The 16,533-nt window shown below is 35.6% G+C and overlaps 1 protein-coding gene across 6 annotated transcripts in view; it reads right to left on the reverse strand.

Annotated features, from left to right (window-relative positions):
- Positions 1-16,533, reverse strand: part of IL6ST (interleukin 6 cytokine family signal transducer) — a 47,128-nt gene that overhangs the window by 28,361 nt on the left and 2,234 nt on the right. For 2 of the 6 annotated variants that reach the window (XM_019743225.3, XM_074328937.2), the window contains exons 2-4: positions 7,157-7,244; positions 3,575-3,685; positions 351-429 (exon numbers count right to left, since the gene is read on the reverse strand). In XM_019743225.3, coding sequence (XP_019598784.1) covers positions 351-429; positions 3,575-3,595 — 100 coding nt within the window. In that variant the 5' untranslated portion in view covers positions 3,596-3,685; positions 7,157-7,244. The remainder of the gene's footprint in view (positions 1-350; positions 430-3,574; positions 3,686-7,156; positions 7,245-16,533) is intronic. The other 4 variants (XM_019743234.3, XM_074328938.2, XM_074328939.2 and 1 more) reach the window with 2 other exon arrangements.

Raw genomic sequence — 16,533 nt, forward strand, 5'->3', positions numbered from 1 at the left:
CTTTGGCCATTAAGGAGTGAAGTGCTAAAAGTTAACAGATTTCCTCCTATTTCTTTATTTAAAAAAAAGAAAAAAAAAACAAAAAACAAAAAAACCAAACAGCATCTTTTCCTTCTCCACCTTAAAGTTATTGTTAGTACTGCTAAACAACATTTAGGATTACTGAGTGACTGTTTCAACTCAAATTACACAAATTATAATTTATCAAGAGTATTTTTACTTTTTAAAATCATAAGACAGTAGACTCTTAATAATGACCTTAGAAAGAATATGTAAGTTTAATTACATAATTATATAATTAATAAATCTAACTTGTGGGGTTGGAAGGTAGGGCATTTCATGAAGCTTACCTAAAGATTCAGTGCTGAGAAAAACAAACAAGGCTTGCACTGTCCAAGTTTGCAGTGTCAACATCTTGCATGGATACTTCTGTAAAACACACACATAATATTTTTCTCTTATTACACATATATTAGGGCACAATTTCTAAAGTTCTTTTGTTCTCATTGTAGAGCTGTTTTCTAAAAGTTGGTAAAATTCTTGTAAGAATGTAGAAAACAAATTCAAGTTTTCAGAACATTTTTCTTTATTCCCATTGAAGTTATGGCTATGTAAAATACTGCTGGAAAACAATTTATACTTTACGGCGAATTCAAAGAACAATTCTGCACTATTAGTAAATACTCTGAGATTGAGAACTTCAGAGAGACAAATTTCTGCATGGCAAAACCCACCATAAAAAACCTCAAAAGTTACTTGACAAAATGGAAAAAAAAAAGTTTGTAACTCATGGCATGACCAAAAATAATACCCTGATATATGAAGAATGCCTACAAATCACTAAAAAATTCCAACACCTTATTGAAAAACAGGCAAGATGAGTTGAATAGGCAATTTTTAGAAAAGGAAATACAAGTAACTCAAATGTATGAAATGATACTTTCAACTTCACTCATAATGAAAGATGAAAACTAAAACTACTCAGATAGGACAAAGAAATGGGAAGACAGTTCCAAGTTCATGGATTGGAAGACTCAACATAGTTAAAATGGCCATATTACCCAAAGCAATACACAGATTTAATGCAATCCCCATCAAAATCCAATGGCATTTTTAAAAGAAATAGAACAAACAATCATCAGATTTGTTTGGAACCACAAAAGACCCTGAATAGCCAAAGCAATCTTAAGAAAAAAGAACAATACTGGAGATATCACACTCCCTGACTTTAGCTTATATTACAGGGCAACAATAATCAAAACAGCATGGTACTGGCAGAAAAACAGACACAAAGACCAATGGAATAGAACTGAGAACCCAGAAATGAAACCACATAAATATGGACAGATAATTTTTGACACAGAAGCATAAAATATACAATGGAGAAAAGACAGCCTCTTCAATAAATGGTGTTGGGAGAATTGGAAAGCCACGTGCAAAAGAATAAAACTGGGTTGCTATCTGTCACCATGTACCAAAATTAATTCAAAATGGATCAAAGACCTAAGCATAAGACCTGAAACAATAAACTGCATAGAAGAAAACATAGGTTCTAAACTTATGGATGTTGGGTTCAAAGAGCATTTTATGAATTTGACTCCAAAGGCAAGGGAAGTAAAAGCTAAAATAAATGAGTGGGACTATATCAAACTGAAAAGCTTCTGCTTCAGCAAAAGAAACCATGGACAAAATAAAGAGGCCACCAACTGAATGAGAGATTTTTGCAAACAGCGCCTCCGATAAGGGGCTAATATCTAAAATATACAAGGAACTCATACAATTCAACAACAAAAGAACAAACAACCCAATTGAAAAATGGGCAGAGGACCTGAAGAGACATTTCTCCAAAGAGGACATACAAACGGCAAATAGACATATGAAAAAATGCTCAACATCACTAATCATCAGAGAAATGCAAATCAAAACCACAATGAGATATCACCTCACCCCAGTCAGAATGGCTATCATCAACAAGACAAATAGTAACAAGTGTTGGAGAGACTGTGGAGAAAAAGGAACCCTCATACACTGTTGGTGGGAATGCAGACTGGTGCAGCCATTATGGAAGGCAGTGTGGAGGTTCCTCAAAAAATAACGAATAGAATTAGCATATGACCCAGCAATCCCTCTCCTGGGTAATCTACCCAAAAAATCTGAAAACATTTATCCATAAAGACACGTGTGCTCCAATGTTCACTACAGCTTTGTTTACGGCGGCCAAGACATGGAAACAACCAAAATGTCCTTCGATAGATAACTGGATAAAGAAGTTGTGGTATATATACACAATGGAAAACTATTTGGCGGTAAGAAAAGATGAAATAGGACCATTTGTGACAACATGGATGGATCTTGAGATTATAATGCTAAGTGAAATAAGAGAGAAAAAGTCAAGAACCATATGATCTCACTGATATGTGGTATATAAAACTGAAAACAGCAAAAGAACAAGACAAACAAATGAAGGAACAAAAACTCATAGACATAGACAGACAATAGTTTAGGGGTTATCAGAGGGTAAGGAGGGAGGGGGTTATAGAAGAGGGTAAACGGGGTCTAATATATGGTGATGGAAAGAGAACTGACTCTGGGTGGTGAACACACAATGTCAGATACAGATAATGTATTACAGAATTGTACACCTGAAATCTTTGTAACTTTACTAACAATTGTCAACCCAATAAACTTTAATTAAAAAAACAAAAAACAAACGAAACTACTCAGATAGGAATGCAAGATGTTACACACTCTGGAAAATAATTTGGCAATTCTTTACCAAGTTAAAAGCACACCATAGGACTTCGCATTTCCACTCCTACGAATGTACCCAAGAGAAGTAAAAATATACAACCACACAAAGACTTATACTCAAATGCTCACAGCAGGTTTATTCATAACAGTCCCAAACTGGAAAGAACCCAAAAGTCCATCAACTGGTGAATGGATAAACAACTACCCAAGCAAAAGAATACCACTCCTCAATAAAAGGAAATGAGCTAGTGATAGATACAATAGTATGAATGAATCTCAGGAACACTATGCTGAATGAAAGGAGCCAGATGCAAGAGACCATATACTGTATAATTCTATTATAGGAAATTCAACAAATGGCAAAACTGGTGATAGAAAGCAGAACAGGGGTTGGATGAGGTGGGGAAATGGGATAAATGTAAAGGGGAACAAAGGAAGTTTTGAGGGAGATAGAAATGTTGTCTGACCTGATTGTGGTGTGACAATAAGTATCTACGTTTGTCAAAATACACTCAATTGTGTCAAGAATGGTGAAGGCTGCGATTTTTACCCCACTTACAGGCTAATGAGTTAGCCTGCCGGTGCCTTGGATACCAGCAGAAGACATGAGACTCTTGAGTCAGGGAGGAAGGACTTATTACTCATACCAGGAGCAGTAGTCAGAGTAGTATCAGCATCTTCTTGTGCCGATTGCCTGAGCCCCAATTCCCACATAGTGTTGTGAAGTCAGGTAACACCTGTACGCACAGTGGGTTGCATTACAGGAACAGAAGACCAAGCTTAGGAAACATGATTCTTTTAAAATGGCAGGAAGTATGCCTACCTTTTTCTCGGGAGGGGGCATTATCTCTGATTCCCAAGGCTGTGAGCAAACCTGTCCTTTGCTCTATGAAGAGACACTACTTCTATCTTCCAACATCCTTGAAAAGATTATCTAGAAAAAAGGCAATCAGGGCTGTACTCGTAAGATTTGCAGAAATGCAGGAGACCAATGGGGAATTGTTTCCTAACAAACTCTATACTAAAAACTGGTGAATTTTATTGTTTATAAATTAGACCTCAATTAAAAACAAACAACACGTACCCAAACAAGGTGTACATACAGCCAAAAGAAAGGAGTGCTTAATTTCCCCAAAAGATATATACAAGAGTGTTCACAAAAGTTTTATTCATAAAAGCTAAAAAGTAGAAGTAAGCAAAAATCCACAAACAGTAGAACAGATAAATTGTTGTACATTCAAATAACTGAACCACAGAAATGAAAAAGAATTACAGGTACTCACAACAACATGACTGAATCTCACATATAACAAAGAAGAAAGAAACCAGACCAAAAAAAAGTACACACTACATGATTTCCTTTACATGAAGTTCAAAATCAGGGCAAACACTCTGCGGTGATAGAGATAAAAAAAGTGGTTATCTTTTGGGAGTGCGTGGGGGGAAGAGGGCAGACGGGATGCTGCAAATGTCCTGTATCTTGACCTGGACGGTGGTTAAGAATTCATCGAACTGTACACTTAGGATTTGTGGACTTGTATGTAAGCTGTACTTAGTAAAAATAGTAAACAAACAAACAAAAACTATCCCGATATCATTCTCACCTCCAGTATTGGAAAAAACATAAAAACGAACGTTATCAACACAGTGCTGGGAGACTATAACTTAAAGGGATTCTCACACACTGCAGGTTCAAGTGTAACTAGCATAACCTTCCAAATAAGTTGTACAACTAAAACTGAATTTTATGGTTTGTGAATTACGCCTCAATTAAAAACAAATAAAACGTATCCAGACAAGTTGTATGGCCAGGTTAGCACTATTGACCAAAAATGAAATACAAATATGTTTAAATCTAATGATTCTACTTCTAGTATTTTAGCCTACAGATGTAAGCAAAACAACACATGTACAAGGTTACTCACTACAGCAGTTTTTAACTTGTAAAAGCTTGAAACCACCTAAATGTTCATGAATAGGGGACTAAATTATGGCCTATCCAAACATACATGTAACCATAAAAATAAGAAAGCTCTGTATGTACAAATGTGTAATATCTAAATTGTAAGGTACAGAACTGTATATTTGTGGGCAAAACCAACAAGATAAAACACACATTCATTTACTTATATATGCATAAAATATGTCTAGAAGAATAAAAATTCAAATCCTGGATCCCACTGGGTGTGAGACAGCAGGGCAGAAGGAAGACCATACTCTGCTGCATATGCTTTGCACCTTTCCAATGCTGTACCATGTGACTTTAGCACTTAGTCAAAAAATAAATACAATTTAAATTTAAAAATAGTTGTGTAAACTTTTTCTCCCAAATAAAACTATTAACTTCGTGATGAGGACTTCATAGTACTATATTTGGAAATCAGTGTTCTTTTATTAAATCTAAATACTAACTTGACTTTTTGTACTCTCTAACCATGTAACGGGCACTCTGTAACAAACTTATTTGATAATGAACTGTTAGACTATCTCAGGTAAAAGTATAAAAGAAGTTGCAGAAACCATTTTCTTCCACTTTGTTTCATTCCTTACTTCCCAACTTTAAATAGTCCCATATTAGAAAAGTCCACCACATCACATAACTTCGTAACTGTTCATGAAAACAACAAACAAAACAAAAATATCTGAGCACGTTGGTAGAGTAGCCTGTGGTCATGCCATCCTGACCATCCACCGTGTTAAATACCTTGTTCACACTGTAGAGCGGTTTTTCTATAGTTCCTGAAAACTGGCAATCTTTCTATTGATGTACTATATTCTTAAAACAAAACTCTGAAACAAGAGGTCCCACAAAGGTATTTATGATCACATCAAAGCAATCAGATTTATCTGAAACACAGATGCCATGAAACACAACTAAAAGGGAAACAGACAAGGGTAGATTTCGCATTTTAACAGCTAGAAAGTAATGTTTCCTAATTTTTAAAGGATTATCATTGAGATGTGACGAAGGAACATCTATTAACAAACTTGATTTCATATTTGAAACCTAAGAGTTGGAGATACAATTAGCACCTTCTAAAATATTATATTACATACAATATAGTCAACTTCATATGGGGGCTCATCTTGTTTCAAAATTGACAGTATTCTGCTTATTTTCCCCCTCCTATCATTCTGTTGACAGCAAATAGTCAATTTAAAAGTCTCTCCTCATCTCTTGCAGAATTTTCTATGTATACATTACAACCCCATATTGCATATACTGATTTTCCTTGAAATCTGCATGTTATCTTGGAAGCTTCTATGAAGCCAAAACATGGCACTAACTATAGATATAGGAAAAGTTTATTCCAAGAACTGAATGGTTCTTCTACAGCAACAATTCTTTAACTATGATAGTTCAACACAATGTGTTGAAACGAGCTATAAGATGCACCGTAAGTAATTCACTACCATTAATGTTAAAGTAACAAAGTTTATGAATGCTTTACTTAAAAAATTAGAACAAATTCAAGATCATACCTATAGTTGTTCATCCTCATTCACTTTCATTCCCATGGATTTTTCTCAAATGGGAGAAAAAGTAGTGGAGTTATAACTGATAAATATTTAACAGTATTGCCTTTTAAAAGTTATTTTTATTACCTACGGATTGTGATTTTTGAGTTTCATTTTTCTTTTTAATTTGCCCCGAGGACAAATAATACACTCAGATTTACACTGCATGTGAGGAAGAATGCCAATATAAACTTTACTGTAGTAACATTACTACTCTAATTGTAGAATAGTACCTAATAAATGAACTACAATTATAAAATAGAAGGCAAAGTAATGTTTACTGAATGAATAAGCTGAGCAGGGATCAGGATGGGAAAAATTTCAATACAGTATCTTTTATATCATGTCAGACACAGTACAGTGCTACTTTGAATAAATTTGCAAAAAATTGGTTGTGCCTACTATTACGTTATTTAAAAAAGTATGCAACTCTGCTCTATTCCACTAGTGTTAATTATGAATTAATAATATCTAACAAGCACCTGCGTATACTATTTTATATTAGTATATTAGAAGTGCTTTCATTTAAATTATTTCACTTGAGTCTCCTAAAATCCTAGGGAAGCATGTGGATAGGGCAGGGATTATTTTAAGACTTTGTTTTAGAGCAATTTTAGGTTTACAACAAAATTGAGAGGAAGGTACAGAGATTTCCCACATACTCTCTGACCCCACGAACGCATAGTCGGCCCCATTATCAACATCAAACACCAGAGTGGCACCTTTTACTGATGAACGTACACTGGCCTAATATAATCACCCCAAATCAGTAGTTCACCTTAGGGTTCACTCTTGATATTGTACATTCTATCAGATTGGAATGGCAGGGATTAATTATTGGAACTTTACAAAAAAAACCAAAAATCCAGATTGATAAGTTACTTACCCAAATCATAAAATTAGTAAGTGAAGAAGCAGGGGTTTGAAACTGAGCTTTTCGCCTCCAAATGTCATGCTCTTTTCATTGGGTTTCACTGTAAAAAGAGAGCCTTGTTCAGAAAACCAACTTTGGTAATATTTATTATATGTGTACTTCTTAAATTCCTGCCTGCTATTAGGTTTTCAGGTCTTCAGAACATATCCTATTTTAGATACCTTCTGAGCTTCAGCAGAAAACAATCCCATAAACACTTGTATGAGTATTCAAACATCCTACTGTCGTTTGCATACATACTTGGAACATTATCGGCTCCCGCATGCCTAATCCCAACTTCCTTGATGTCTGTATAATGTCACAGAGATGTGAAAGGGAAATTTTGTTGAATTTAACAAAACCAGTTAAAGCAAATCTTTAACAGGATCATACCTTTTGTCTTCCACTAGTATAAGATAAGGATACTGACTCTTCAACTGTCAAACTATTTATGCACAGAGGTGTAAAAATTAATTTTAAGATTTGCTCAGTATCAGTTAAATTCTAGCATTAAGTAGTGGTGGATCCTCTTTGAAATGTAACAAGGTAACTTCAAACTTAGGCAAGAAGTTGAATTCTTTATTACTGTGTCACACATATTAAGCCTCTGATATAATAACATACAAGAAATTAAATTTATAGCACTGATATTTTAAAATGCAAATAATTACTTTTAAATTTTCAAATAAGAATTGAATATATGTCATGTGCAAGTCCTCTATAATCTCACCAATAACAACTATTATTATTTTTTTTGTTTTTGTTTTAGTTCAGCATGGTTGTCATTATTTGAACCTTGAAAAACAACACAACTTTTTAAAAATTCCATCTCCCCACCCCCTCTGCTTTGGCAACCATCAGCTTTTTCTCTACCTCTGTGTGTCTGTTTGTTTATTTATTTATTATATATTCCACATAGTATTAGTGAGATCATATTACATTTCTCGTTCTCTGATTTATTTCACTTAGCATAATGCACTCAAGGTTCATCCATGTTGTAACAAATGGCAAGATTTCATTCTTTTTTACTGCTGAATATTCACCCTTTTCATCCAGCCCTCGAACCGCCCTTCCATTGTTTATATACACGTCTTCTTTATCCATTCATCTGTTGATGGACATCTAGGTTGCTTCCATATCTTGGCTATTACTAGTAATGCTGCAGTGAGCAGAGGGGTGCATATATCTTGCAAAATTTTCTCTGTGTGTATTATAACTATATTGTACCAATATATACTTTCTTATTTTATAAAAATGTGATCACAATAATGTTCTGTAACTTGCTTTTTCCACTTAACACTATATATTGGGCATCTTTTTAAGTCAGTATGTAAAGATTAATTCCTTGCAGCCTTGCTCAAATTTGCCTTCTCACACAGGTCTTCCCTGACCACCCTGAATTGCTTATCCTCTTTCCTGTTTTTCCCTCAATAGCACTTAGCACCTTCTAAAATAGGTTGGCAAACACTTCTCGTAAAGGGCCAGATAATAAAAATTAGGTGGGTACAAAAGTAACTGTGGTTTAAAAGGTTAAAAATAATTGCAAAAACCGCAATTACTTTTGCACTAACCTAATAATTTAGCCTTTGTCGGCCTTAAGGTCTCTTGCAACTAGTCAACTGTTATTGGAGTGCTAAAGCAGCCAAAGACAATATGTAAATTAACGGGCATAGCTGAGTTCCAATAAAACTTTATCTACAAAAATTAATTTGAAATAGTTCACAGACCCAAATGTAAAACCTAAAACTTGCAACTAGAAAACACAGGAGAAAACCTTTGAGAATTTGGATTAGGCAAAGACTTCTTAGATACAACACTGATTGGTAAACTAGACTTCATTAAAATGAAAGTTTCTGCTCTGTAAAAACCACTGTAAGAGAATAAAAAGACAAGCCAGACTGAGAGACAAATTATAGTTTAAAATTTTCAAAACATGAGAAAACAAACCCAATAAAAAAGTGAGCAAAATACCTGAATAGACACATCACCAAAGAAGACTATAGCTAAATATACAGCTACCATATACTTAGCTATTCCACCCCTACTTTCCCAAGGGGCATGAAAGCTTATGTCCATGCAAAAAGTTGGGACTGGTTAGATTACAGTATATTTATACACTACTATACACCTGCCCATAACAAGGAAGTCAATTCATTCGTCCAACAAATATATTAAGTGCTTTCCATGCTGGGTATGTTTCTAGATGCTAGGAACACAGCAGGGAACAAAAGAAACATCTTAACTAATTACATCCCAACAGCCCGATTTCCAAACAGGGTCACCTTTAGAGGTACTGGAGGCTTAGAACTTCAACATTTCAACCCATAACAGACAATAAGCAACATAAGCAAATTAAATAGTGTTTTAGAACAGAGGTTGGCAAACTATGGTCCACAGATTAAATCCAGCATGCATCCTAATTTTCTGATTCACGTTGGTTTAGTTTTCATCATAGTTCTTGGGCTTCAGAGTTTGTTGAGCTTCCTGAGTCTATTGGTTTATAGTGTTTATCAAATCTGGAAAAATTTCTGGCCATTATTTCTTTAACTATATTTCTGTCTCTGCCCCTCTTTGAGAACTCTAACAACATGTATCTCAGGATGCTTGAAGTAGTCCCATTGGTCACTAATGCTGTTCATTTTTTTCTTTTTTTTCTGTGTTTTATTTATGATAATTTCTACTGTTGTGTCTTTAAGTTTACTAATCTTTTCCTCTGCAATGTCTAATATATCATTAATCCTATCTAGTGCATTTTTTCATCTCACACATTGCATTTCTCATCTCTAGAAGTTCATTTTGGGTCTTTTTCATATCTTCTATAACTCAACTTCTTGAACATACAGAAGACAGATATAACACTTATTTTAATGTCTTTGTCTGGCAATCCTAACATCTGTGTCAGCTCTGGGTTAATTCTGATTGACTGTTCTCATAATACACTGTATCTTCATGCTTCTTTACATGCCTGATAATTTTCACTGGATGTCATACATTGTGAATTTTATGTTGTTGGGTGTCAGATCTTTTTTATATTGCCATAAATACTCTTAAACTTTGTTCCAAGACACCGTTAAAGTTACTTGGAAACGGTCTGACCCTTTCAGGTCTTGCTTTTAAGATACACTGGGTAGGACGTTGAGCAGTGCCTATTTAGGGCTAAGCATTCCCTACACTGAGGCAACACACTTCTGTGTACTCTATACAATGTCTCATGAATCAAGATGTTTTCCAATGTGGCTGGTGAGGACAGGTACCATTCCTGACCCTGAGGAAGCACCAAGCACTGCTACCTCTAATTCCTTCACGAGGTTCTCTCCCAGGCCTTCGGTAGTTTCTTCACATGCAGGCACTGGTCAGTACTCAGATGCGAGTTAAAGGGGACCTCTGCAGCTTTCAAGAATTCTTGTTTCAAGAGTTCTCCAGTACAGGTTTCCCCCGCTGTCTGAAAGTAGAGCATTCCTATAAAGTTTTTGTAAGCCCAAATGGTGTAAAGTGAAAAAGCAATTCCCATAGTACACATCTTGGTAGTGGGTGCACAAAACAGGGATAAAACACACACTCAAGACACAGTTCAAAGCTACGGTGCTTGATGCTGAGATGCTGAGTGTAGTTCCTGAGGAAGGAGCCTGGCAGTGCCACTGCTGCTGCCTCTAGAAGGGCTCCTTGCAAGACAAACCCTGAACACTAGTTTTGCTTTTTGCCTTTTTTTGAAAAGCAAAAATCCTCTTTGGATTTCTTTCAGAGAGCGAAAACATGTCCTAATGTAGGTCTTTCGTAAAAGTGAAGTGGCATAAAGCAAATTTTCGAAAAGCAGGGGATACCTGTATTCTCTTCTGTGAACTCAAGCCACTTTGGTGTCCCCGCCATCTCTTCTGCTCAGAGTGTCCCCTGGGCTTGGCATGGATTCCCCCTGCCTGGGCCATGGTCTGGAAACGTTCTCAAGGTAGTAGGCTGGTGCCATTACAGGGTTCACCTCATTTGTTTCCCATCTCTCAAGATCATTGCCTTTCATCATCTAGTGTCCAGTTTCTTGGTTATTGCTGTTTCACATATTTTTTTCTGTTTTATGGCTGTTTCAGGTAGGATGGTAAATCTTATCCCTGTTACCCCATTTTTGCCAGAAGTGCAAGTGCAAGTCCAAATCAAACAAGAATTACACAATAATACTGTTGTCAAACTATTATAAATACTGGTGTGGAAAAGCCTAATTAAAGTACTTGCAAATTTATGTTAGCAATGCATTTGAAAACAAAACAAACCCATAAATACCAACAAGTATTTAGCTAAAAATACAAGTATGGTTCAACATAAGAAAAGCTACCAATGTTACCCATTATATTTATTGATATATTAAAGAAGAAAACTATACAATCATAAAGTTCTTGAAAAGCATCTAATAATCAACTGTTCACTCAAAATTTAAAAATAACAACAAAATGTCAGAAAACTAAGACTGAAAGAGATCCTTCTTATCTTGATGAAGTATAACAAAGAAGGTAAGAGGATGGACTCTGGAATTAGACTGCCTGTGTTGAAATCCCAGCTTCTCTATTTTTTGTAAAACACCTTAGGCAAGTTATTTAATATCCCTTACTTTTAAAATTTAATTTAATTTTATTATTGGCTTCAGGAAATACCCTGTCATGCGGGATCTCTGGTCCCGCTCCCCACATAAGAATGCAGGACATGGTGAGGCCAAAAAGGAACACCCACGGAGCCATAGATATGGGAGTCATACCACTATAGTCTCGCTGGCGGCTGGGTTGGAGACACAGGAAGCAGGAACCACACGACCCGCAATCTGCTGTCCGTTTCTCTGCCAACCAACCAACCAACCAACATATCTACAGCAGTTACATCAGTGGCCAATGCCTGACCGGTAACAGCTGATGGCCATCCAATCACAGTTGATGACCATCTACTACCCGAGCCAGCACCTTTCCACGTGAGGCCGAGAGCCTGGAAACTGCTGTCTGGGACTGTCCCCACAATTCCTTACTTCCAATTTTCTTATGTGTAAAAATGAAGATAAGACCAACACCTACCCACATACCACCTACTAGCACTTTTGTGAAGATTAAATAAGTCAATACATAAAGTGCTTAGAATCTAACTGGCTCATAGTATAGACTCAAAAATTGGTAACAACTGTTCTCATCAGTGCAGCTCCTGCTGTTGCTGCCACAGTACTTTATCAGAAACCTCTAGTAAACATCTTATTTAAAGATAAAAATTATAAACATTCCTATTAAAGTTAGGATTCAAAAGAGATGTTTGGGAGTCATCATTTATTCAACACAGTTCTAGAGGGCTTAACTGAAAATATAATAAACAAATAGATAAGATATAAAAGTGGAAAAAGAAAAACCTGTACATAATATGATGATCTATCAAGAAAAAGAATGAGAATTAAGTGCCAAACTATTAGGTATATTGAAGAGTTTAACATAATAGTTGAACAAAAGATAAAAAAATATAGCTCTCCTATACACCAGTAATAAGCAATAAGCTATTCACAGTAGCATCAAAAACTATAATGTATCTAGGAAAAAAATCTAATCAGAACTATGCAAGAACTTGATGGAGAAAACTATAAAACCTTACATTAAAAGGTTCATTAGTAAAACCTGATTATCATGGAATGAAAACAAAAGAGACATCAGTTCTTCACAAGTTAATATATTAATTCAATATAACTTTAATCTAAATTACAAAGTGGTTTATTAAGGAATTTCACAAACCAACTTAAAATTTCATATAAAATAACAGAGAAAAATAGTCAAAAGCCAATTTTCAAAAAGAATAAACACAATACTTGCCATACCATCTGCTAAGACACACTATAAAGTTATAGTATTTAAAACATGGCATTGGCATAAGAACAATTAAATCAACAGTATAAAACAAAAAGTCCAGAAATAGATGTAGGGTTCAGAACAGGCCTCCCCAAAAATGTGCCACTGTGGCACGTGAATTATTTTGAGCTGAATGTAATCAAGACCGCGTGGGGTCATGAGAAACTTTCAGCTCTCTCTTAAAGAATTTAAATTTGGGGCTTTGCCCATAATAAGAGTTATCACCAGAAATAACTTTTTATGACGAGTTATAGGACAGGACAAACTTCTGATTACTCAACATCGCTCTTCGTATAGTCTTGCAATGGCCTTCCTCCTCTCTGAAACCCCAAGTGATCCTTAGCTTAGAATGGCACATATACCTCATTTTCCCTTTGTCTTTGAACCTCTCGTTTAGGTGGGGTTTCTGACTCTCTCAAGTATGTGGGTTCTTACATGCACGTATGTATTTAAATTTGGTTATTTTTCTCTTGTTAATTTTTCTCATGTAGATTTAATTACTAGACCAGATGAAAGAACCTTGTGGGTAGAGGAAAGTTTCTTCCTCCCCCACATAGATTCAAGTATATATAAGACTATATGATTTTAAAAAAAGCATTTGATATCACTGGGGAAACAAAGAACTATTCAATAAATAGTACTGGGACAACTGACTTCATAAGAAAGAAATAAAGAGCCCTACTTTATCACAGATACATACACACCTGATTAAGAATCAAAATGCAAAAGCAAAATTGTAAGAGCATTAGACAGAATATGTTTATGACCTTAAGAGTTAAGAGAAGAAGGCCTTTTACAAATTATCATTGACTGTTTTAGACTCATGAAAAGGTTTAAAGAGTAGTTTGATGACCATCTCTGTTCTCACCATAGCTTGACAAACAAAACATTACAAACACTACAGTTGATGCCAAATAAACAGTTCTTGCCCTTAAGAAGTTCAAAGTATAGAGGGGTACAATATGCAGAGTGCTACAGGAACACAGAGAATACCCAGTGCCAATAGGGCCCAGGAAAGCCCAGCTATGAAATAAGAGTAAAGGTTTTCTAGACAGAGAAAATAGCATACACATGAGCTATACATCATCATGGACTCTAATTGTCAAGTGAAGATTACCGGTGGCAAAATCCGAGAGCATGCCAGTGTATAATCCAGAGCTGTGTTAACTGAAGCAGTTCTGATGAGTTTACCTTGGGTGGGGGGTGGGCGTGGGGAATACACACAACAGTATATGCAAACACAACAGACTATGAAGAAAACCAATATGAAATGAACTCTTCAGAAGTCATGAGGAAACCCATCTACCTTAGAGCAAAGGATGAAACTCATTAGTTTGACTAAAGGGAAAATGATACTTTGGAGGCAGAATATTCAAATATTAACAGAGCAACAGGTTTATTGTGCTGAAAGGAATGAAGCTCTTGTTCTGGATATGTATACATGCAGCTTTAAAACAATAATTTATACTATAACCATATTTCATGATCAGTTAGCTAACTTAATTCTCATTAAATCTCACTAAAATATACTAGATAGACACAAAATTAAAAAAAAAAATGTAGCCAATGTGACACTATCACAAGAGTTTCTGAAGCATTTCACATTGTTGGCCATCTATGCTGCTTGAATTTCTCCCATCTCCTGGTTTCTATGTAACCATATCATGCAGCTGAATTCTTCCCTTTGTCTACTGTCTTCTTTACTGAATTCTCTGCTAGGTTTCATTTGCTGGCTATGATAAACAGAAAAGTATTTGGCATCTACTACTATTTTAAAATACCAACTTCTTTGAAGACTTAAGACTTCAACTATTACCTTCAAACAAAATAATTCCAAGAATTCTGGCTGGGACCTTACATTTATCATCGTCTTGAATATTCTGCCTCTGACACAAATAAATTTAACAGGTCTAAAAACAATATACACATGTATACACATGCTCACGCACACATATATACATAAAAATGACGCCACCCCCCCTTTTTTTTAAATCACAGTACTTATCTTTCCTCCATCTAAAAACACTCACCCTTCTTGAATTTCCTGTCAATTGGGGTCCATGTTGTCTCACCTATTCATTACATTCTAGCTTTTCTCAATTACAAATCATCCAGCCTTCTTTCAAATTGTATCTTTCCATTTGTCTCTTCTTTTTTACCCTCTATTATGACCAACCTAATTTAGGCACTAATCACCTTAATATTTATAACTACCTTCTTGCTTCATCTCTTTGCTCCCTCCAAATAATTCTGAACATTATTGGTGGGTGAATCTCTAAAACAAAACTTTAAACTTGTCACTTTTTTTCCTAAAAAGCTTTTTAAAGGGTGGATAACAATGCCAAATATTTCAGCTATTTAAGAACCCAAAAAATTGGCTTCAGCGCGCCTGTCCAATCTATCTTCTCCAAGGTTAAGGTCTATTCTAAAAAAAAAACTACCCTCTACTCAGACTTTTCCCTCAAGCTGCCCCACCACTAACTATACTTCTAGAGAATAGCAAGCAATCTCGTTTCTACTCGTCATGCTGAAATTATTTTTGTGTTTCCCAAATGCAAAGCAAACATTTAAGCTCCTCGTTTTACTTGACCTCACCACCGCCATTCACGCCTTGGTATTACCTTGTATCATTCCCTATGAGTCACTCCTAGAGTCTAAGCACAAGCCACAGCCAACTACTTTCTCTAATAACCTTTGTTATTTCAGAGTTTCTGCTTCTACAAAATGCTATTCCCTGTCTCTAGAATCTTTTACCTGGGCTATGCCTTGCACTGTTTGTAACTCAGATGAAACATCTTTTCTGTGAAATTTCCTCCCAGTCACAAACGTCTTTGCTCCCAATGTACTTGTATATAGTTCCCTAATAGGATTTATAATGCTGAACTGTGACTCGTTTCTATGTCTTGATATCCTTAGAATCTAACATACTTTGAGGCACATAATGGACAATTAAGAGTGGGTTTTTTAACAGACCTTCTGGTACAGCCATATCTAGTCACTGTCACTCAAGTTTACTATATGAAGAGGCAGTATATGTATCGTGGTTAGGAGCTGAGTCTGAAGCTAGGCTGTCTAGGTATGAATTTGGGATCTACCATCTATTAGTGGTGCAGCACGAGGCAAGCTATTTGTGCCTCAGTTTGCCTCTTTGTAAGAGGAGGATAAGCTCTACCTCATAAAGTTATAAGGATTAAATGAATTAATATGGGCAAAATGCTCAGAACAGTGATGCACAAAACAAGCACTGCGTATGCACTGGCTATTATAATTAATATACCATGGTTATTTCTGGCTCTCTCCACATAGACTTCTATTTGGAATGGGCTCCCTTCATTTTTCCCTTTATCCAAATCTTACCCACATTTTCAACACTGACCTTTGTCAGCGTAAATCCGTTGATCAATCCAAGGCTTAAATGATCACTCTGCATTTAATTAAAACTGCCCTGCATCCTTGTAATTTTTCACGTTTGTCAACTGAATTTCTGTAAACTCT

The sequence above is a fragment of the Rhinolophus sinicus genome, chromosome 3, assembly GCF_057876585.1.
Source record: "Rhinolophus sinicus isolate RSI-liver-muscle chromosome 3, RSI-T2T, whole genome shotgun sequence".
Taxonomy (NCBI): domain Eukaryota; kingdom Metazoa; phylum Chordata; class Mammalia; order Chiroptera; family Rhinolophidae; genus Rhinolophus; species Rhinolophus sinicus.